We start from the raw sequence: 25,094 nt of genomic DNA, 5'->3' as shown, positions 1-25,094 counted from the left end.
GTACATTGTCTGACTTAGTGATACTAGAGACTTCTAAAATTTTTAATTGGGTGAAGTACACAAAACAGATTTAAATGAAAGGTGACCAGATCTTTCTGCTGACAACTTAGGTTGTATAAGTTTTGCTTGAAAGCTTTAAATCCTATGTTTCTGTATCTGCCACAATGTTGGAATGTTTCCTTCAAACATATCCTCCTGCAACCTCTCAAACTGTACTAAATTGAGTGATATTTCTTAAGTCTGCCTATGTGCTAACAGAACTTCATTTTAAATAGAATATGGTTTTAATTTTTGATAAGCTGCTGAATTTTAAAAGAGTTTTTGGGGCCACCAAATATTTTGGATCATGCAGAGAATATATATTGTACTGTAGTAATTTTGTATTTACATTTGTATGATGTGACATAATAGATGTGAATGTTAATCACTGCTTGACTATGTTAATAAAGTTGTTGAAATATAGATGTTGCATTCCAATTTTTGATGAATGATTAAAATTTATTGTTCAGTTTATGTTTTGCCTGACCCAGTAGTACACTCTTCTAATTCACATGTGTAGATACTAGAATCTCTGAATTAAGGATTTTTGTTTTATCTGAAAGAGCATAGTCTTTGGATAATTTAATGTTAGCTTAGTTTAGATACATCACGCTGCTTGAAGGTAGATCAATGTATGAAAAAGGAGGTTTTGGTGGATTGAAATTATAACCTGTTGGGTGATAACTGGTAACTGCTTTACTACTGAGAAATGTTACGTTAACTATGTTTCTTTAAACAGTTGGTACTTGCAAGTCTGACCAAATGGGAAAGGGGAGAAAAACTTTGTACTTATTTCCTGGGCTATCAATAATGTGAATAATTAAACAATGAGTAAACTAGAAATAAATTAAAATTATTCAAGACCTTGAACCAAAATTTGCAGTAGTCTTAGCCTAATTTTATCTAGCTTTCATGGGATCATGGCAATACACACTATTTAAAGAGCTGTCCTTATAGAAATTTAGGAAGTTCTATAGTTTAGAAGTCTCTAAAATATGAAACAAGAATTTCTTTCAGTCCACTCATGTGGAGTTGAACATTTTTATGTTCGCTTCCAGTTTTAACAGTTGGTCAGTAGCATGTAGACAACTTAGACCATGGCATATGTCTAGCACAGATTGCTTATCTATTGATCATTTAATTGAACTTAGTCATTACACTATATAAGCAACTGACTAATGTAGCAATAAAGTGCATAGATATAAATAAATAATACAATGAAATTTATAGTAGAAACTAATTACTTGCACACTTGGCTGAAACTCTGTTTAAATGAAGGACTTCAATTTCCAGAAACAAGAGAAGGTCATGGAATAGCAGTGTAGAGACCAAGCTGCTTAGCAGAAATACCAGTTCGTGGTGGCTGAACACTTCAGTGGCTGTGTAGGAGGGGATTGGAGAAGTTTAGCTTACTTTCAAATAGGCATTCCCACTCACCTTATGTTCTTACAGCATACTGCTGTCAGTAGTTTGTTCAAGTCTTCTACTATCAGCTCAACACCTGATTTTAAGCTGCGGTCTCTAATTTTGAGTCTGAGGTTAATTACCTGAATTTAAAAACGTTAAAAGGATGAAGTACGTTTTGAGTACAACAGGAAATGAATGTTGCAAAGCTTGTGGAAAGGTGCAAAAGATTGAACATAATTGTACATCATGGTATTTATTTTTAAAAAACCCCACATTTAAAGTTGTATTCAAGTGAAGAGGCATTTCAATAGGCAGTGTATAGGAAATAATTTATGTATGTTAAGTGCTCACAGACTAGTTGGTAACTTTTGTTATCCCAGAATGATACACAGTGAAACAGACTGCATTATAAAGGACTGATCTTTCACAGGCATTTTACCCTTTTTCTGCATAAAATGAGCAGTATGGACTATTGAAACCTCTCAAAAGACATCCAAATGTTAATCTGAATAATGATAGACTTAAAATTAAGTCATTCCCTATAATCCATCCAATTTAAGCAAAGCAGATCTAATTATTCTGCACATGTATTAATACATAAATGTATAAATGAAGACATATAAAGAATTATTTTTGAGTCATGGCTTTTCAGGGGATTTTTTTGGTGACATCAACTCCTTGTCTACCAGACTTCAATTTGAATTGTGAAAATTAAAATGGAGGTATTTATATATATATTTATCTTTTTCTGTAGATGTAGGTGTCTTCAGGTATAATTATTACTTTTCTAATCTTAATCTATAATTTTGAAATATATGGAAATACATATTTCCATACTTCCAAATATATTAAAAAATGGAAATAAAATGTTGTTATACTGACAGTTTTACCTATTTTTTCCTTTTCTTCGTGCCCCTTGGTAAAGTGAGTGGTCATAAATTTCCTTTATTAAATATACAGAACTCAAAGTCTTCCTGTGTCTATAGCATATGGGTTAATTTGGATACATAACTACTGCAGTGTTACTGTAACTTATTGCCAGTATTTTAAAATTTTCCATTATTTCTCTCTGCACCCTCTTTGTTTAATAGAAATACCAAATAGAATTTTATTTCTGTGATAAATTACACAAAGGGAAGTGAGACTTACTTACTGTCCTTTTACCCTGGAATTATTATTAAGTAATGTCTTTACAGGGTAGTGTATATTTAATTTACAGTTTTCTCAAGCTATCTTTTAGCTTTACATTTATTTTGACTTCTTGAGAAGTTTCTGTGGCTTGCAGGTATAGAAACTAAAGGGTTCTGTAGTTTGAAAACTCAAAAACATAGTGAAGGATACCATTAAAAAAGGAGTTTGCATATGAACTAAATCACAAAAAATAATGGAAAAATGTTTTACAACTAGATTTTTTTAATATGTATTTTTCTTCCTAGAAACATATCTTTCAGTGTCTTCTTTTAATAAAATCATTATCTCAAATGGAGGTTTTGAGTCATTTTACATGGTGGGGTTTTTTTTTCTCCTTAATGCATTGATGGTCATTGTCTTGCATATATGTTTTTCATTCTGAAATGTACATGCTCAAATAAACATTTTGGAATCATGTGTGTAAATATATGCATATTTTCCTTGTAGCTTTGGAAAATCACATTAACCACAAGACAAATTAAAAATTAATGTATTCATTTTTAAAAATTCTTTACATGTATTAGCATAAGGCAGTAAGACAGTTGCATCACTTTCTCTAGTAATACTCTGCCATAGGAATATGTAGGCAGTTTTAATTTTGTTTGCATCACTTTCTCTAGTAAGACTCTGCCATAGGAATATGTAGGCAGTTTTAATTTTGTTTATCTCCATCCTCCTTATCCTTGCACACCAAACCTGTTTTCATCATTGGGCCAAAAGCAGCTGGAAGCCAGCTGGAACCTTGGACCATAGCTCTCATTTGTGTGGCCAGCATTCACTCAGTCAGGTAACTGTTTCTCATTCCATGAAGAAAGGCAGTGTTTAACACAGACAACTGCCTGATGTAATAACTCAGAGTTTCGTTATTCTGATTAAGACCCATAGGCATCTTGGTTACTTTTGTACCTTTAAAACAAACAAGCAAGAAAAAAAACACAGAAAAAAATAAAAACAAACGTAAAAAGAACACAACAAAAAATAAACTTTCAATGACTTATGTGTGAGCAGACAGGAGGCCTAAATTGTTACTACACATCTTCAGAAGGAGTTAGGCTTTAAGAGTTTTATTGAAGTGACAAGGACACTGAAGTTCACATATTTTTTCTGTTTGCTAAAGCTGGTGGCTGCCAGTAGGTAGGCATCAGTCTATGGATGTTAATCAAAGGTAAGAATCTTTCACATAGCATTACTTTTGTCCAAATACAAGCCATTCACTGACCATCCTTTTCATACTGACATTTTGATTTGTAATGTTAAAAATTAAGGATTTGTATAGCCAAATCATTTCACTTGTTTCACAATATTTCATTGGCTGTTTCCTACCTAGGCAGCTAAAATACCTGTCCAGACCAATATCTTTCATTATTTCATTTACTGTCTTGCATGAACTCAATCCCAAGCAGTTGCTCTTCTGTTAGTATAGTAATACTTAAAAGCTGTCTTTGGTTTATTAAGAACACAAGTACCATCTATTCTTATATATGCTGTCCTAAGAACACTTTCTTGAGATACCACATAATCTTATTAGCTTAGCTTCACACCCTTCCACCAATTACCTTTTCTTTGTATATTATAAAAAGAGTGAAGAAGATCTTTGTGATCAGAGCGTCCCCACAGTTGGGGGTGTACTATGGAGCACTTTGCTGCTAAGTAGTTGTACAGTCAGAGCTTGCTCTTCTAAACACTTCATGTTTCTTCACTTTTCATTGAATTTCAGTGTATTAAATACATTAGTCTTCTTTTTTTCATTTGGGTTATTACTACTAGTTGACTGCAAATAAGCTGCTGCTCCAAGTTTCATTGATTGACAATATTTGCAGGTAGGTAAGCATGCAGGTAATATTAAAAATATTAAGGTGCAAAGAATATAAATTCAACTAAACATTGAATATACTCTTTAGGGTACAGTTGCATAATAATTATCCTGTTAATTCCCCATCTTACATAGAGTATAGATTAAAAATTTCAGTGTGGTGTTACTGAAGTAATGCACCTCCTGAATATGTTAGAACTATCTCCCAGAATTTTTCATGCAGGACTGAAAGGGGACAGGAAGTCAAAATGGAATCTTCAACCACTCAGCTATTCTGGTTTGTTGTTGCTAATGTTTACTAAGACTTTCTGAGCCTTCCATTTGATTGATGGTTGATTTAATGAGACATGCTTTTGGCAGAAGAGCATTATTATAAAGGCAGACCATTAAGACCAAGTGACTCACTGTGAAACAATGCTGTTGGCTTCATAACTTAAGTAATTGAATTAATGAATGGGAGACAATCAAGCTTGGTGTCCAGATCAATAGAAGCATGCAGTTAACTATACAGTGAGTACAGATGATGCAGCCTAATGGAATCCATAATTCCAGGGATGTAGGAAACAGTGCCATTAAAAGTTGCTGCAAATCTTCAACAGAACATGTATATTATTCCTTAATTTGAAATAACTTTGATGAAATATTGCACCAGGTTTAAAGAAATTAAGTTGATCTCTTACTGTAATAACATGGCTGTGACTGTTGACAAATATTTTTGTTCATCTAATACTTAGAAATAACATTAGAAACACCCGTCCTACCAAAAGTGTGGTGTAGGCCATAATCCCAGCAATGTTCTCTCATCAGACTACATTTTCAGTTTATGCATGTATTTCAGAAAAGGACTTAGCCTGTATTAAGATTATCTAGAAGAATTCCCTTTGAATAAATTATTTCAAGTTAGCTGTATTTGCTGCTAACTTTATAATCTCTTTTTCCAGATTTCTTTTTCCTAAGTTTTACCAGCACTAGCATTTTGCGTATGGGATTTTTGTTAAACTTCTGTTACAAAAAGGCTGCCGTAATTGTCTAGTAATGAAGGTAATATGTAGGTCATAAGCAAGTGAATTATTAAACTTCTCGGTAGTGTCTGCAGGTATGCAGGTACCATTGCTTGGTTAGAACATAATCCTGGTAGCTTTTAAGTCCTACAAGGTAGCCTGACAGTACTGACCAAACTGAAACAACTTCTGAAAAGGAATTTGCTAACAATTCACTCTGCCTTCACTTCATCTTTTGTTCTACACCACAGTGGTAAACAACTCTGGCTTTTTATATCCCCTTCTGCTGCTTGTAATCTTTCAAACAGAACTTTCAAATAGTGAATACATTTTATCTGAATCTGTTCCTTAACTCTTAATTTATAAGGATCTTTACATTTCAGCTAGCTCATTGGCAACTCATTATGGCAATAAGTTATATAATAATCAGTGTTATTTTTGGTAATTGTTTGGAGTATTCTTTTTTTTGGATTATTCTTTTTTTTTAATCTTAAAATTAGTACGTGCAATTCATGTATTTTACTGATAATTGAATACAGTTATTTTACATAGAGTTTATAATTCATTTTCAGATAGCTTAGACATAAAACAAATTAACTTAGTTGCTATAAGTAAAACCAAAATACAACCTTTATTTCTGTTGAAAAAAGGTTAATATTAACACTTATAAAACTAGAAGCTGGAAATATGGGAGAACAGGTATGTGGAGATGCAGATAGTGAACTGCACAATCAGGGATACTCTTTCTGTAAGACGAACTGAGCTAAATGCCTCCTTTAACAGGTATTCAATCCATATTAACGCCAAATGCCATACTTTAAAAAAAAAAAAAACAAAAAAAAAAAAACAAAAAAAAACAACCCTAGCATTGTTTTCTGCCATGGGTAACCCAGAACGTTACTGTATTCCAGATCTATCTGTGCCCAAAATTTGTTACTGTCTCTTTAAAACCCTACTGCCGGAAAATGGAACTGGGGAGGTGCTGCTGTGAGTATTTTAAAATCGGGTTTTGGAGGCAGCTCGGCCTCTTTGACCGCCTGATTTTTGCCTTGCTGGGCTCTTCATTTTTGCTGAGGCAGAGCTCTCACTCTGGCTGCTTTTTTTGGCTCTTGGCTTCTTGCTATAGTGCCGAGGCAGTGTGGACGGAGGCTTTTCAGGTTTGGGTTCTCTTTTGGGTTTGTTTTTTTTTCATCTCAGAGAAGCTGCAGTTAGTGGTCTTGGTCTGCCGCAGGGCAAATTCCACCAGCGGCGCCTGGCCCAGGAGAGAAGACCGCGAGCCACCCTAGCCCAGCTGTCCTGCCTTACCTGCCCTACCATCTCCTGCAAGAGAAAAGTGAAGGCCCTCCACGAGTTCTAGCCCTGTGATCCGGAGAATGCCAGCTGGAGCTCCAGCCATCAGGGAGATAAGCAGAGCAGTGAGCAGAGGGAGGACTGGCACTCTTTTTCCCTTTGTCCATGAGATATGCTTGGCTGGGGAGAGCCATCTTTGCGGGGAGGTAGCCTGTGAGATGTAGCAATATTGTATCTAGCAATTGTTCACTGTTATTCTTTGCCTGTTGCTGTTCCGATTGTTGGTAAATTCTTATTTTTTCACTTCTAGTCGTATCTGTTCCTTATTGGTGGAAAAGGGTTGGTTAAGCCTGTAAAGGGAAGCTACTCATTCCAGAGTGTTTCTTCTTTAATTCTTTAAAACTGAGACATAAAATATAACTGGTGAACTAGTTAGCTAAGATGTCTCTTTAGTTCTTCATACCCTTCCAGTGAGGTTTGTTGTGATGGTTCTTTAACCTTACACTCATGTAGATGATGAGAGGAACTGCTTTTCTAAACTATTAAAAAAATAGCAATCCAGGAAACTATTTTGATCTTCTGTGAACACTGCTGAAAATATGCAAGGAATTCTTGTTTTATTATACAGGACTCACTGTGTATTTATGGCTTTCAAAATAATGTCCCTTTCTCTCTGCCTCCATTACAGGAGGAGAACAAAAGAATGACTGTACTGGGACAAAGAGTCTACCTAACCACCTAACCTAGTATCTGGTCCTTGGCATACCTAGGGAGGAAGATAAGACTAAAGAAGTGTAAATGACACTATTGCAAAGTATTTTCAAATTAACATGCAGACCAGGGACTTCCAGAATAAGGGACATTGTTTCCACATTAAGTAATCCATTATTGATTTCTCTATGTAGAAAAGTCTCGAAATGTAATCTCTATCCTGATCATGACACAGATCAAAGTGTTTTTCTGTATAACTCTACCTATGCTGGAGCTTGCCTTAACGTTAAGATGGTGCATTTCACTCAAATTTATGTGGAAAGTTGTTGAAAACCTGAGGATGGTTTTGCTATTTCTGTCATGGTAGATTGCTGAAGAACTGCAACAGTTGCTTCACATCTAGTATAGCAGCACATAAGGGAGAACTATATAGCTTTGAAAATATGGAAGACAGGAACTTTTCTGTGAAACATACACGTGAACTCCTTCCGTCATAGCATAAAATCTGTCCCTGTGAAAGGTGTATTTCTATCTGCTATGCAATGGAAAGCTTCAGCTCTGCTCATGCGGCATTTATCTTTTGTTTGTCTTGGTGTACATCCTTACAGATTGAAATGCACACTGCAGGATGTACTATAACCATGTCTTTTTTTTTCCAGAACAGATCATAACGCAGACTGCTTACTTATATTAAGTAAAAAGAGGACTAAAGGTGTGTTCTTCAAAAATGTAGTCCCATAGTGTTACAAAGCAGAGCAATGCAGAGTCCCCTGACAGGTGCAAAAGAGAACTCCTTTATTGCAAAAACTAGGTCTTTTTAAGCAGTTAGCCTTTTATCAGTTATGTACTTCTAAAATACAACAAACATCATCCAACCAACCACCATACACAATGATGTGAACACACAATGGTTATACAACTTGTTTTTCTATCTCTAACTCAGTTGAGTCACTCCCAGCAGCCTTTTCTACTTAGCCAAAGTAACAGGAGTGAGCCATGATTTTACAAGGCTTCCTTTTGTAAAGTTTTACCTATCCATATCATTACAGTATGTTATTACTGTTTAAAATTACAGTACACATGCTCCTCTTATCAAAAGAGAGAGATCCAGATCTAATAGTCTTGGGACTTTTAAAGAAATTTGTCGTGTGAAAGATACAGGAATTTTCCCTGTATTTACAACTTATCAATTTGGCATACACTGGAACTTTGCTAGAACACTTCTAGAAAGAATGGAATTTCTAAACTCACCATGGAGTTACAGAAGTGATGGACTAAAGGTACAGCCATTTACCAATAACTGTTATAGCATTTCAGAATGATACTGCTCATCCTCCACAAAAAAATATCTGTAGTAAAGGTAGATGAAATTCTGTAGCTTTTTAAACTTCTGAACTACATTTCTCCTAACCATTTTCTTTCATGGAAGTCTTTAATCAGCATAAATTTGATACAAGTTGGTGAATTCATCAGGTTCTGAGGGATGTCTTGAAAGTTCTGCTCTATGCCTTACCTAATAACATACAGAACAAAGTACAAAAACTGTTAGTGTCAACGTGAAAGAATGTGAGGTTTTTCACACCAGAATTAACGGTTTCCATAAGGGAGGCGAGCTCCTTGAACATCCATCTGACAATATCACCATCTTACTTTTTCTGGTTTGGATAAAACTTTGAGCTGACAAAACCACAGGTCAAGTTGGGATAAAGCACTTACTGCATGTTTGCATTGGGCAATGAGCTGCAGCCCCTCACATTGCTGCTTAGACCTGGCCCTCTATTTTTGGTCGATAATGAAAACATGACTACTACTTTGGGCAAGGAATCCTATTAAGGTAGAACAGGAACTCTCCGGAGTCTCACAAAGACTCTGCAACAAAGACTACCTATCTATGTATATATATACACACACACATATATATACACACATACACACACACGGAAAAGGAACACTCCAGATACAGACTGGCCACAGGTGCCACTTGAGTGGCCCTGTGTTCTGGACCAATAATTAGCATCACCCCCACTGGCTAATACTCTGTACTGAGCCAACGAAGGGTCTGCAGACTGACCCGTCACAGAAGAAGGTGAAGATCTGAATTAATCAGTTTCTGCAGACACTTTGGCTTTAGATGAGGTGCATCTTTGTTAGGAGCATGCCACTGGAACCATAAAATCCCGTGGAACAATGCTGTTAGGAGGGCTGACTATGCTTTATCAGCAAAGTTCCCTGCAGGACTTAGTCATCATCAAGGACCTTGCTTTCAAGGACCTCACCCTACCTCGTTGGAATAAGACTTAGTTGTGAAGCCACTTCACAGAATCACGGAAGATTCTGAGTTGGAAGGGACACAAGGATCATCGAGTCCAACTCGTAAGGACATCCGTAAAGAAATCGCATTGTGCTCTCGTGACACGTGTTGTCCAGCCGCTTCTTTATGTCCGTCAGGCTTGGTGCTGTGACGACTTCCCTGGGGAGCCTCTACCAGTGCCCAGCCACCGTCCGGGTGAAGGTCCTTCCCAGAGCAGGCCTCTCGTCTCCTCCGGGCGCGGTGCCGCTGCGCGCGCCCTTCCCCGGCGCCCTCTGGCTCTCGCGGGGCTTCCAGGCCGCAGCCGGGCTCGCCGGTGGCCGGGCGGCGGAGGAAGGATGGCGTACTTCGTGGAGAGCTTCTGGGTAGGGCAGCGCCGCGGGCCGGTGACGCCGCGCCGCCGGCGGAACGGGCAGGGCGCGGCGCGGGGCAGCCGCAGTCCCCGCTGCGAGAGCAGCCTCGGCTCTTACGCCACCCCCGGGACTGGGCCGGGGCCTGGCGGCGGAGGGTTCGTGCCCGCTGCGTCCGCCACGGCGGGGCTGGGCCCCGGTGAGCGGGGTACCTGCAGCCCGCGGCAGAGCAAGGGGATCGCCGGCCCTGCCCGCGCCGCCGTGCTCGGGCTCCGCTGCGGAGAGACGGCGGGAAGAGGGATGGGGGGGTATAGGATAGGACAGTATGGGACCGGATAGCATGGGGTGGGTGGTTGCCGTGAAGCGGTGGGCCGAGGGATGCGGGGACGCCACTGTGTGCGCAGGGGTCCGGCGCTCGCAGTCAGCACGGTGGCTGGGGTGGCCTGGGCTGCAGTGGGTCTTGGTGCTGTACGGGAGAACAGCACGGGCTGTCGCAGCTTCACGTTTGCTTCACGCAAAGGCAGAGCTGCGCCTCGGCGCTCCGCGCTTTTGTACCGGTAGCTCGTCTCCGTGTGCCCGTGAGGAGGTACGGCCGAGCAACAGCCGGCTTAGGGAAACAACAGGCTTTCCAGCTTCCTTTGGACATGCGATCTTGTAAGTCATCTCTGCGCAGATATCTGGTTTTTGAAGTGGGTAAATACATATGGATAAAAAAATAAATGAGTTTCGCGTGAAATGCAACTAGTTTTCATTGTGACCATTGCTGGTTTGAAACCTTAAAATAAGCGTTCTCGTAGTCACCGGACTGTTTACAAAGTTGCTTCTTATTTAATTTTTTTATGTGCCTCTCTACCAAGAAGTAGCAGAAACATAAAAATTGTTATTGCTTGAGACTGAAGTGAAAAAGAGACAAAATAGCTTTAGACGCATGTTGTTTCAATTGTAAGCAGCAGTTATGCTTAAAGTTCAGGAAAAACTAATTTCACAATTACCCTGTTGTTGAATATAAGGCATAGCTCAAGTTTATGTTTTGTTTGCAATCTTGTGTTTAGTTCTGACTCCTTTGCTCTCAACATACTATTAAAATTTAATGACCCAAGATACTAGATTTGCTCTCTCACAAGTACAAATCTGCTTAATTTGAAGCCTCAGTGTGGGAGATCAGTATTAAACTAACATGTGGAAGAATTTTATTTTTCATAAAAATTAGATTAAAATTAATACAAAAAGATGCATTTTGATTGGAAAAGCTTCTATTTTCTCCTAAGATTAAAGCAAAACAGAAGTCATTTATTCAGCTATCACAACTGAAATTGAGCTTTTCTATTAAGCTTTGTTATGTACTGTGGTATGTTCATTTAACTGTCTGATCAGTTGTGTTTTGTTTTGTTAGTAAGTCAGTTAAATTGGTGAAGGCAATGGGCCATTCCCTTATGTTCTGTTTCCACGTCTGTGTCTTCACAAATGCTTCCAGCAAGTATGAGGTAGAAGATATCTACCTCAAATTCCCATTTTTCTCTTTCTGCTTTAAAGAGTCTCTAGCTATAGCTTTGTTAGGAAAACCCCTAGTGTGGGTTACCAGTGAGTTAAGACATGGGTGATTCCTTCTGTTAGTACAGGTTTTTCTCATGTGTCAGAAATGACACAAGGTAGGACAAGAAGTTTGTGTTTGTCTTGCGCTGATGACAAAGACATTAGACAGGGTCTTAACTTGCAAAATTTCACCAAGAAATTTTTGTGATACCATAGACAGGGTTTTATTTTGTATAGACGTAAAATTAAAAGGACTAGGGAATGCTCCTTCTTTCCTGCTGTGGGTGAATATTTTTCAAGATTAACTGTAATGATGGATTTGAAAATCTGAAGGTATTGAGTTTCTGTATATCCTCAGAAGTAGACATAAATTATAGGTTTGTGCATTTTTAATCGTTAATCATCTTCATTTGCACTAACATTTCAGAATAGGTTGTTGTTCAAAATTGCTGCTGCTTTGGAAGACTTGGGAAGCAGTCCATGTAGGCTCTGAATTGTGGTGAGGAAGTTAAGATGGGAATTAGAAGATACATGAAAATGCACTGAATGCATGATGACTAAAAATAATGAAGATAAATTTGTAAGGAAAGTAGTAGTATGTAGAACTTCAGAAGGATTGTGTTGTCATTTCTTCCTTACTCTTCTAGGTAACCCCAGACAAAATATTTTTTGAAATGTGGAATAGGATAGTTATGCTTTTTAAAACACTGATATAAAAATGTATCCAAAACATAATTAATATTCAACTATTTGACATAGATGTTGTCATAAACTTGCAACTGAAATTGTACATTGGAAATGGAAGTCTGGATCTTAAGCTGTGTGATACTCTCCCTTGATTTCGTAATTTGCTATAAGTAACAGGAAAAGAGATCAGAAACTTAAGGGACTTTAATGATTTCTCCAGAAAAGGGGAGTGACATGTATGAGTGTATCAATTTTTTACACACTATTTAAGCTGCTGTCTTCCTAAATGTGCTCATGTAAACAAAACAAATCTTACCTTCTTGGTAAGTCTTGAAAATTGTCCTGAGGCTTTCCTCTTGCACTGCTTGTGAAAGTGTTTAAATAATTGCACACTTGGGTTTTGTTTTTGTTAGGGGATGTAAGAAAATTAGGTGAGCCTGCTAAGTCTTCAGTGTTCTGTAAGAGGTCAATGAGATTGTACTTCAGCTTTACACATCCTGAAAACAGTCTTATTTATCAAAGACCTCTACTGTCACTTTAAAAATTTACTATCATTTGAAAACTGTAAGGGTCTGCTAATGCAGCATGACATTCTAGAGCAATTTTCCAAGCCAGGAGGATATTTTTGGGTATCAAAAGTTATGAACTAGTAGTACAGGCTATAAGTGGCTTTGATTCTTATGACTGAGTTTTATGCATTCAAGTCACATGTCCAAATATTCCCAACTCCTAATTAGTATTGTCATAAAACACTGCATGCTTGCTGCTGTGCATGTGCTACATCAAAACAATGTCATAATTTAAAGGTAACACTATCATAAACTATTTCTGTTAAACATAGCTACATTTTGTCACTTCGAGTACTCTGTTTCTGGTATAGGAGTATAGAAAGTTGTTGATTATTGACCTACTGGTTTCGTAACAGAAAATATTGCTTAGACTTTGATGTTTTATTTAAACTGACGAGTGCAGGTAATTCTTATGACATAGTTTAAAGGAATAACTACTGACAAGTCCAGAAAAATAAGCACCTTCCAAACCAGTCAGTGGTTGTTTATGAATTGTTTAAAATTAACAAAATGAATTAAGCTATTGGAAGTTCTATGAATAGCTGAAGCTGGTTTCTGTGTAACTCTGTGCTTGGTAACTTTGGAAGTTCTGGCATATAAAAACATATGTATAAATTGGCTTTGACAATTTAAAAAAAAATTTTTAATTGATTGCTTTACTTGTAGCTTTTGAGAATGGCTGTGTTGAAGATTCGTGGGCTTTTTTTCCAAATACTTTTTGTGGTGCATAAAGGTTGGCAGTATCCTGGTTTAATAATTACAGTTTAGTGAAGAAGGGTAAGATGTGTTGTCTTACAAACTTGTGAGTATATTAGTGGCACAAAGACTTGTCATGCTGACATCTGGAGTTATATCCATATGTCTGTGTAGCACTACTCTTCTGCTGGGCATACAGCTGGATGCTCTGTCTCAGGAGATCTGTTGTACAACATTTACTTAGTATCCTCTCTGTACGAGTGCATGTAGCATGAGTTGGCAGCCTTCCCTCTGTTAGTTAAAAAATATTTTTAGTTACCTATGCATGGTGGGAAATCTCTGTCCTTCCTCATATGCGTAGAGCTTCTCCGGAGCTGATCTTTATTTGATATTTTGAAACAGGAAGGTGAGAATTGAAGTTGACAGGTTCTTTTTGTCAAACAACACTTTCAAAACTTTCAGAACTGAAGAAGATGTATTCATTACCCATGTAAGCATCCAGTGACTGCTTTTCTTTCACATTTCAATGCTCTCAATTTTCTACAGCTCTTTCAGACACTCAGAAATGGAAACTTACAGATAGGTAACTTCCAAAAAATGTAAGACCATAATATTAATCACATGAGTGTTTTTATGTATTCAGGGCCCATTAAATTAAATTATTTTCTAGGTAGAAAGCATGGAAGACATGTTATTTATTTGAAACTGCAACAAGGATTAACAGTTTAAAGAACATGACAACAGTGTTTGTCAGAGCATTTAAAATGAGTTTACATAGTCCTGAATTTAGTGTCTGACCAGTCAGAGTCACCGTAATATAACCATTTATTTGTACTGGGTAAATAGAAAATGGTGTAACAGAGTATAACCTTTTTACACTAATAGATGTTAATGTTGAACAGTTTTAATCCAAAGGAGACAGAGCTTGCACTCAAGCAATTTGATTTGAAATGTAGAAAGTAAATGCTGCTGCAGATTGCCTAGAAATTTCTGGCTATTTTACTGCATGGAGATTTTAAATTCAGAATTTTTATTGCAACAAACAAACTTATTCTTAAAAATGTGAAGTATTTTAAGTTGTTCAATCCCACAGAGTTCCTGTAATGTGTTTCCTGTTATGCACAAGTCATGGAAATGCTGATTGCTGACTACACATTTGCTGACAGGGCTACTTTCATTTCCATGAGGAAATCTTTGCGACTAGTTCTTGATGAAGGGAAATGGAAGGACTGGTTGCTCTTGCTTTCCATGACTTAATTTGTTTTGTGTACAAAGTTGGTCAGTAATGCTTCGTTGTAGGCTTATTTAAGTGTTTACTTGTATTTGAAGTGTTGTATTGTTTACTTGTATTTGATTGCTTTCTCTAATGGCTTGCTCTTGGGGGACATCTGTGCTGTAGGTACAGAAGAGATTTCTTACAGTAGTATAGAATAGGAAATCTCAGAACAAACACCATCTTTTGAAGAGAGTTTTGTTAGCTCTGAGTAAGAAGGAGAGAACTGCTAATGGATTTCAGAGTAATTAAATGGTACCCATATAGAGAGACTTACATTTTGCACTCTCTTACACATTTTTACATTTGTTTTTTATTGAGTAATGACAGGATCACCTCAACAGATGGTAGTTTACCTACAAAATGACATTCAGAATGGTCTTTTAAACTGATCTGGAAGTCTGTCATGTATAATATCAGCTCTACCTAGAGCCTGATATTATACATGACAACAGAAGATTGTCTTTCTCCACTATGCGACTTACAGAAGAAGAATCTGCATCTGACTTAACTGTTTATTATACCAGTGAATGGTAATTGCTTATGAATGGGAATGCAAAGTTTCATCTGTTCCCTCTGCTATATGCTGCATTAATTTATTTTTAAGTAAGCTAGTACTGGTCTTCCAGTGATCACAGCTATTACTGTTGCCACTAGGAAGGAGCAAGTAAAAACACCCAATGAAGAAGTGTCTAAGACACAAAATTTCCAGAATTCTATACAGTGTGTGTGTGGGAAGGAGAAATGTTGAGAAAAGACAACGAAAACACAAACAGTGTTGATGGCATATGTGCATGTAAGAGGATAGATACTTGGCTTTTGTAAATTGAACAACTTCTCCTTTTCCCACCACATACATCTGTCTTGTTATACTAAATACAGAGCCTTAACTTTGATTGCTGCTCTTCATGAATATTACTATGAAATGGAGAAGTTATGGAAAAGCTGTATAGTTTTTTCTAAAGCAGAACATCTGCTCTCTGCATTGAGCTACTGTACTTAATTTGGTTTGGGTACATGTATGTCTCCAAACATGAGAAGAATAATCATCAGGTTAGTTGTCAGAACTTCTGGTCATGTGAGGAGTTTTGACGTCTGGATGTTTGTGCTTTTAGATAGAGCTTGATACGGGTAATATACGTTATACTTCACATTATATTTACAAGTGAAGACATGTCTTTTAGGTGTGCCAGACTTAAATCAAATAGGGCCTCAAATCTGTGAGCCTGCTTTTGACTTGCTGCTTTGTTTAAACTTTAATGTCTTTTGCACATAGGTTCTTAACCTGTGATAACCATTGATAGTGTGTAAGAGATGAGGCTTTCAGGGGACTCAGTAGAGGATAGCATCTGTTCTGTTTCTCTGTCATGCTTTCTTCACAACTATTCATTGTGAAGTCAGGAAAAATAATAGGACTGAGAAGAAGACCTAATTTAAGTGGAAAAATTATTTCCTTTGCAGTAACCTTCAGTTACATTTAGAGAACAAGATAATTATGGCAGTTGGTTGTTCAGGCTCATTTCATTCTCTAAAGATTCGTGTGGTTACATTTCTGACAGTTTATCAGGAACGCTGCAGCCAGAGGCTAGGTCATGGCTGTGCTACCCTTCCTGCATTTCTAAATTGGCAGGAAATTTGTAGAACTCCATGTAGAAAAGGCCCCTTTAAAAGCTTCCATTATGAAAAGTTTAGAAGCGACCTATGTTCAGCACATTTTGGTAACATGATGATTTAGCTGGAAGAAACACCTTAAAGCAAAGAACATTTCACAAAGAAAAATGTTATTAGTTTTTCAGGAAGAAATGCCTAACATTTATTTATAAATGTTTATCTATAAATTTGGGTACAGTTACAACTTTGGAGAAGTTAAATAAGAATTATATTCTGTATTCTAATTGAAAGTACCAATGAAGTCTTAATTACAATGCAGTGGCATTCAGGGTTTATATTAAGTAACTACATAAAGTTAATAAGTTAGTGCGCCAGTATTCAGAGTTATTGTAGACCTTAAACTACAAAGAAAATTGTTTAAATAGGGGTGAAAGGGGAAAGAAACTATTTAGACTGGTATTTGAGTAGGACAACATTTAAATAAAGTTGCATTTTCTACTAATTGGTGTTCTCATCTTTCTTTTGCTTTTCAAGTTTGTAAAAGCCTTGCTCTGTGGAGAGTCCTTTAAGAGTTTGCTGTATTTTCATGTGTTCTATTTAGTTTTGTTTATACTTTTTATAGACTGTAATTGCACTTATACCAAACTAATCTGTATTTTGGTGCACGTTTTCAGGTTACAGCTTAGTTCAACCATGGAAACTATGATTTTTTAAGGTGTTTTTTTTTTTTCCTTTGGTTTTGTTTTTCCCTATGCTTGGAAGAAGTAAAACAAATAATCCTGACTAGTAATTTGTATCAAATTGCCTTCAGTTATCTATTATTTGTAAATTTATGTATCTCTCTATTGTCCTTTAAGGCAACTTCAAAGGTAGTGGAAATGATCTTAATGCCACGGCTGCTGTGAAGTTTTTCCATCCACCCATGACTGCTTCTCCTTATTTAAAGACGTCAGATCCCTGCATTCCTTCTCCTCCTAGCCCCCCCCCTTCTGCTGAGCAATACAGCTTGTTTGTTTCCTTGCAGTGATCTGGATCAGTGATTCTTAGTTTTATTTGCCAGCTTTATTTTCCAGCTGTATAATTTCCCTGATAAGTTTTGCTTTATGGCTGCGCAAACAAATTTTTGCAGAACTGAACAGGCAGAAATGTTTGGAAGGGTGTAAGACCAAATTTTCGGGCTTTTCTCACTGACAGTATAGATCTGCCTTTGTTAAAAGTTCAGGATTTTAAGAGTGATGTGAAACTATGCATCCAGAAGAGGACAAAAAGGTTGGTGAGAGTGCTGGAAGACGTGTCCTGTGAGGAGCGACTAAGGACTTTGGGCATGTCTAGTTTGGAGAAAGGAGACTGAGGGGTGACATCATTGCTCTCTATAGCTTTCTGAGCAGGGGAAATTGGGATTGTGATGCCCATCTCCTCTCCCTGGGAGGTAAGGGTAGAACATGTAGGAATGGTTGAAAACTGTGCTGAGGAAGATTCAGAGTGGACACTAGGAGGCATTTCTTTACTCTTGGAGCGTGGTCAGACACTGGAATGGCCTACCTAGAGATGGTAATCACTGCCCTGAGCTTGTCAGCATTTAAGGGACATTTGGACAATGTCATCAACACCATGATTAAACTTTTGATCATCCCCAAAGAGCTCAGTCAGCTGGGCTAAATGATCACTGTAGATACTTTCCAGCTGAAATAGTCTATTCCATTCTATGCTATACCATCCTGTTCTTCTTTCCCTTCCAGTCTGAACATGCATGCAGTTTTCCTGAGGGTGCAATTCACACCTTATATAGAAGCAACATTACAGATCTGAAGCTTTTGTGAGGGAGAAGGGGAATGGATAGTCTGACAGGAAAACTTTAATAGTAGCAGTGCTATTATGCTGTGCCTTGCCTTCCTTTCATTTCTGTTGTTGCTTTTTGCTGTAAGGAGGAAGTTCTTCATAGTGCCAGAGGTCATAAGCTGGCTGAGTTTATTAGTCAGTGCTTAGAGCAGTGTCTCAGTTTTAATAGTGAGGTGTGCCTTACTCACTGGAAAATGTCTTAAAACTAAACTTAAGAATAGACAGAGAAGCTACAAGTGAGAAGGAAAAGATTAGTGATTTTTTTTTTTCACCAGTTTTACAAAAAGCTGGAGAAGAGAAATAAAATGTGAAGGATTGGGGAAGTAGGATATCAAGTAATCTTAACTGAATTTTAGTTAATGTAAAATGAAAGAGATGAGTGGATAAATGGAGAGTATGGTGTTTAGTATGTGCTTAATATGATGGGAAGTGAAAGAATACAAGACTCCTAGAAATCTACAACAGAAATGTCTTTGACTATAGCCTAGAAGTATGTAGATAGAAAGGTAGTGATAGCAGCTGAGCTGATCTTAGGTTAGTTTACACATATGGGATTCATGGGAACTAACTTTTTAGCAATTGCTAAAAACCAGAAGCATTATAAATAATTAACTTCCTGATGAAGTGATTAAAATGAAAAGTAGTTATGGAAATACATCTATTCAGCATGTTGTGTTTCACAGTTCTACTTTCTGTTTATCTCTAGGGAGAAAGGAACAATGGCTTTGATGTCCTCTATCACAATATGAAACATGGACATTTGTCAACAAAGGACTTAGCAGATTTTATTAGAGAAAGGTAAGTATTCATCCTATATTTTTAATATAGTATTTGTGGGTTTTATTGTTTGTCATTGTGTTTAACAGTAGCGTTCAAAATATGTAAACAAAGTTCAATTATCATTTTAATATACTTCTCACATTCTACAGGAAAATCTATACTTTTTCGATTGGTTTAGAGCTGAATAGGAACTCTTAAGCATCAGTTAATAACAAGCTTCTAATTTTCCAGGTTTCATTTAAAAGATGAGAATAAAAATCTTGAAGTGTCTTATTAGATGTCCAGCAGTTTATCTAAATTAATCCCAGTTTTTCATTTGGAAGAAAAAGAAAGAAAAATTATAAGTTAAAGTTGCAAAAATTATTTGCCTTGCAAAATTTTTGCTATAGATTTGGAATTAAGCTATTAGAAACTGCTGGTATATACTTAAAAAAAAAATCTACTTTCAGAAGCTGAGACAGGTTTGTTAAAGAAAAAGAGTAATGCATAGGGACGAGAAGATAATACACGGAAAATAACACAGGTTCTTCTATATTGGATGGAGGGAACAAGACTGAAATATGAAAATTTGACTTCCAAACTTCCAAAACAGGTGACCTAGTGCTGCATTTAGTTCTTTGTAAAAGAAGACTGCTGCTGCTATATTGAACATACGGATTTCCCTTCTGAACAAAATTATTTATAGGCCTACTTCAGAACTTTGCCTTTCCTCACTTACTGACACTAGGTAACATATGGAAAATAGTTGCAAGGTATTGATTGAGGACTTGTTTCACTGCTAGCTTCTTGCAGCAGAAACTGTCAAATTGGAATTCTTCAAAATTTAAGTTTTGGCCTCAAATAGATCTCAGTTTAAAAAGTACTTTAAAATTTCCACAAAATATTACCACCATAAATCTGACAGATACTCCATTGCACTAACATTAGTGTCATTTCAAAGTGAATTGGAGAAAATGACAAAAAACCATTTCACTAAGTAGAAATGAGTGAGTTCCAGAGTCCAAGTGTGATGTCTCCTTTTGGACTGCACAACCAAGGAATCTTCTGTTTTTCAAGTCCCCAGTTTCAGAGAATGAATTATGAAGCTACAAAGGGTTCTAGTGAAATCTGGAGCTGGATTCAGCAGAGGGACGTTGCACTGTTCACATTTAGTATAAATGCTTAGTGCTTCACAAACTTCTGCTTTTAATATTTGTCTTTTATTATCTGAGTTCCTGAATATTTCCTTTGATAGCTTCTTTAATTTTTGGAATCATTCAGTTTTTATACCAGCACATCATGGACCTAAGCTGTACCTTACCTGGACACATTTAAGTTTGTTGGTTTTACAACCTTTGTGTTTAGATTTACCTCTAAATTTAGATATTTAGATGAGAAACCATCTCACTTTCTGCTTCTTGTGTCCTGTATGTTGTATTCTTTGGACATGCTCCATTTTATTCATATTGGTGCTAAGGTGAAAGGTCTTACGTAAATGAGTAAAAAATAACTTATTGTTATATCTGACTTGGTTTCTTTGCTTTGTTATACTGACATAAGTAAAACTTGGCAGTTCTTTCTGCACAAAATCCCTAGTAAAAAGAATTCTGGGGTTTTTTTTCTGTCTGTAAGCTTCTGCAAATTAAATTTTAATTTAAATATTTTTAAATTTATATAATTATTTTTAAACAACTTCTAAGCTATATGCCTTTGCAGTCAATAAAGAAAATCTTTAAACCTTTTTCCGCATATTAAATGTTTCAGCTCAGGTTTCTGCCAGTTATTTCTAGTGTGTTAAATAACATTTAAAGATTAATCACCGTGTATGAATACATGAGGATTCCCATGGGTACTTTATCCTCAACGACAGTTCAATAATTGCTTTTTTCTGTGCATGGATCAGGATGTGCCAGAGATATGAAGCCATCTTACAGCATCTTTTGTAAGATATATGAAAAAAATTCAGTTCTCATTAACTCACTAAGATAGAATGTGAGTGCTGTATTGCAATTTACTTGACAAAGCTGCAGTATTGTTCCTGAAGGGACCAGCTGCATTAAATTCAGTCCTTTCTAGTGATTTGCTTCCATCAGGATATTAAACCTGCCTTGTATATTCTTCAGCCCTGTAGTTCTGCTGCCTCTTGGTAAGACAGGCTGCAATTAACAAAAAGCAAAGCATTTGAGGAACAAATACTTCTTTTCAATGAGGGATGAATGATCAATCACAGCCTAAGCTAGTAGTAGTTTGTGACATATAGTTTAGATTCAAAGAAATAGAGACTTGAAATATTTGGTGTCTTTACTTTGATAAAAATATTTGAGAGTCCAAATGAGTGCAGTGAAGCCCTTTGCTACTGTTGTGAAGTTACTGTGGGATGTCATTCAACTTCCTGGGAAATAGAAATGGTTCAGTAGAACACATTTTTTCACATGGGCCAAATTCTTGGTCTCAAAAAGAAATTGGATTAGACAGTACTTGAACAGTACTTTACAATGGTTCAGTTTCTGTCTCTGATCTATTTTGCATATTTGTTAATTGCAAAGAAGTTAAAAGATGATGCACACAGTTATCTGTTCTCCTCCTCCTTCTGTAGATTATAGTCTGAATATTGTTTTACGGTACTGTCTTCTGCTGGAAATACAGTGGATGAGCACCATGTATTAGGAGCCATCTAGATCTAGTGTTTTTATGCCTTGGCTTTTGTGTACCTGATTTGCTGAAGTCTTCCCTATGAAAACTAAGTTTACATGCATTTGAATTCTGAATCTGTTTTTCCATTCCTTTTTACACATTGGCCATTTTTTGTCTTTTTTTTTTTTCAGAAGTGGATACATAAGAGATTGAAAACTGAAAACTATTGAATAGGTAGAGACAGATCTGAGTTGGCGGTAATATTTTTAACAAGTTGGAGTACTTACCCTTTCTAGGTAGAGCAGTCATCTGGTCAGCTCGGCTTGCTGGAGTCTCCAGACTAGCCAGAAAATAGACTTTTTATGAAGTGATTTTGCATGGAATGGAGAAATGGGTCAGTGTGTTTGGATGTACAGGCTGCTTAGGGCACAAAAGACATGTCTTTGTGAAGCCCATCTGTGTTACTTGTGCTGTTGAGAATAGTGTTTTACTTGTATGTAGCCTAACTGGGGAATAGTATTTTTTCCTTTTCTCCAGCCTTAGAAATGGTAATGAAAAAATGTGTAAGATATGGAATAACTTGCTTGAAAAATTATTGTTATCTTAAGCATTTTTTTTAAAGTATTTCAAAATTTCTCTAAGAACATTCTGAGATTGTAAAGTTTTTTCAATGTGATAAACAAACATTTGAAATATATCAATTTGTAATAATATTTCTATGCTGTATCTGCCATTCCTGCTTGATATCCTAGAAAGAGCAGAAGCTTTCCTCCTTGTCTGTATTTGGTGACACAGTATTGTTACTGGTCACATATTAAAAGAGCCAAGAGCCAGTTGGATCTATGGTTCAGAAGTCTGTCATCTGAAGGAGTGAGTTTTCTGGCAGGTGTCTGCTTAATGTTGGTAAATCATGAGTGGGACAGGTTATCTACCTGCTGAAAGGTTAAACACCAGTTCTTAAAATCATCAAATCATAGAATGGTTTGGGTTAGAAGGGATCTTCCGGATGATCAAGTTCCAACCTCCCCTGTTGTGGTCAGGGACATCTTTCACTAGACCAGATTGCTCAGTGCCCCTTCCAACCTAGCCTTGAGTAAAGGCTCTACTTCACTTATAAAGCATGTAGAAATTTTTGTTTGTTGAAGTCAAAATAAGAAGGTTGAGCTGCCTGCATAGTTATTTTTCTTTTCTTTATATATGTGGAAGATTTTGTAGGTGAGCTGTCATGTGTTTGCGTGCATTTAAAATCTAAACTTTTTATATCTAAGAATTCACACTGTTTTTCTAGGAGAGGAGTAGGTACAGAAATGTGTTGTTTTTTCTCCAGGAATCTTTCTAATATTTTTCTGCACCAATTGCCTGTAAGCATCATGGAAAGAATCTTCGAGATTAGATGAAACTAGCAATGCATATATTTCCATTTAGCTTTTAAATGTTTGGCAGATCCCGGGCAAAGACGCACATTCAAATGGGTGAAAATTAATTTACTAAGAAAATCGTAGTCTGTTACCTTTACAATAGAGTGCTCTGCGAAGTCAGTTGATAGGACAAATTTACCAACTGGTCATCTTTCGGTTCTTAGTGTTTTTTACTGATGTATGTTAGTACTCTGTGGTGAATTGCAGAACTCCAGTTTTGTGGAGATAGTTCAGGGAAGTATGCTGTAAATTGGTTCAAAGAAAAGGGATATAGATTTTGGTCAAAATTTTTGTGTTTAAACAGGAAAAATAAGTTACTGAGTTATAAAATCTGGAAAACCTTGATAGACTATACAGATGATTATTCAAAATATATTGCTCATCATGGTAATTTAAAAAAAAAAATTGTCTATGCTTGGTGTGTGTGTGCTTGCCGTTGTGCAGTGTGCAAGATTTCCAAGCCTTGGAAAGTTGAACTTTCTCTTACCATCTAAGATATGATCATATGTGGAACAAGGATAAAGTGAATTGACTTTCTTTTATGGTGAATAACTTTGCAGCAGGTAATATTCAAAATGAAATTTATCTGTTGCATGTTGCAGTTTAATCGCCTCCTCCAAATAGATTTCCAGCTAAGTAACTGGATAGTTATTTTGGAAGTTCAGTAGGTTTTAACACACACTCCTCTGTTTCAGGTGAATACCCCTACTTTGTTTTCATGTTTTCACAAGACAATTCTTTTTGCTTGTAAACTTACTGTACAGGAGAAATGAAAGCTTCTGTCTCAGGTTATAGACATGGTATAACTTGAGAGAGGGATGAATTCTTCATCTGCCTTTTGTTCTTCTCTTGTGTCCTGTGTAAAGGTGTTACACAGCAGGAAAGAAATTGCTCCAAGTTTTTCAAGAAAAGACAATTACAGTATTTACTCATATCTAAGTTGACACTATATAGTGAATATTGTTTAGGGTGAAAAATTAAAATACTGTTTATCTTTAATAATAGGAGGGTGAGGAAGATTAATGGGGAAGGACTTGCAGGGAGTCACTACTGTAATAGGTGATTCCATGCCAATTGCCTCTGCAAAGGCTCTAAGGAGGAAACCTGTGCCAACCCTTGGATTTTGCATCTCTAAAAGACAAGTGAAACTGTGTGTTCAAGTGAAGGAAATTATAAGAACACTTTGTGTAATTTCTAAACTCAAGTATTACTATGTGAAGAACTTAAAGGAAAGAACAGCCTACCCCCACCATTAAGACTAAAGACCTCATTTTGTTTTATGTGATTGCTCTGTAAATATTTTTTGTTTATTGTAAAGTTTTCATACAAATGCATTTTATTTTGTTGCTTTGTTCCATCTGTTACTAAGGAATGTTAATGGCAGTTGAGAACAGCAAATAGAAAGGAAGGAATTGTCTTTTTCAAGCTTTGAGTTCCTGGGTTTTACTTGTTCTGCTCCCTGCCATGTTTTGTCACAGGGTTCTTAGATTATTTTTTAAATATACTAATGTGATTTTTTTTGTCTAGCTTTTGAGAGGTCATTTAAATGGAGTAATTTTTAGTTCACATAAAAAAGTCTTCTGTTTTGTACCTGTAGAATGCATATTCAGTCTTCTTACCTTCAAAATTTTGAGTGTACTTTTGATGGCTTTCCTTGGCAGGGCTACAATAGAGGAGACATATTCAAGGTCGATGACAAAACTAGCCAAATCAGCAAGCAATTACACACAACTTGGGTAAGTAAGTGTACATAAGAGAGAAATAAGTGACTATATGCATGGTAAGAGTCAAGTCTGATTCTGAATATTTTATTGATGATGTTGAAGGTTAGTATAACTTTACCTTTAAAAATGGTTGTTAGGTCTTTAGTAACCATGCAGAAATTTGTGCAGACAAAGAGAAAGACAGTGTGCTTCTTTGAACTGAATAAAAAGAGCAAAGCCCAAACACAGATAAACTGTCTTT

General features: G+C 36.6%; 1 protein-coding gene across 2 annotated transcripts in view; it reads left to right on the top strand.

The window, feature by feature from the left end:
• The first annotated feature begins 10,046 nt into the window (after nt 1-10,046).
• The window catches only part of FCHO2 (FCH and mu domain containing endocytic adaptor 2), an 83,685-nt gene continuing 68,637 nt past the window's right edge, over nt 10,047-25,094 (top strand). For both annotated transcript variants that reach the window (XM_041486044.1, XM_041486043.1), the window contains exons 1-3: nt 10,047-10,125; nt 19,025-19,116; nt 24,791-24,865. In XM_041486044.1, the coding sequence (XP_041341978.1) occupies nt 10,099-10,125; nt 19,025-19,116; nt 24,791-24,865 (194 nt within the window). In that variant the 5' untranslated portion in view covers nt 10,047-10,098. The remainder of the gene's footprint in view (nt 10,126-19,024; nt 19,117-24,790; nt 24,866-25,094) is intronic.

This window comes from Pyrgilauda ruficollis, unplaced genomic scaffold, assembly GCF_017590135.1.
Source record: "Pyrgilauda ruficollis isolate IOZ18807 unplaced genomic scaffold, ASM1759013v1 scaffold74, whole genome shotgun sequence".
Classification (NCBI taxonomy): domain Eukaryota; kingdom Metazoa; phylum Chordata; class Aves; order Passeriformes; family Passeridae; genus Pyrgilauda; species Pyrgilauda ruficollis.
Note: the sequence above shows the minus strand (reverse complement) of the source record. Positions and strands in the feature narration are given on the sequence as shown.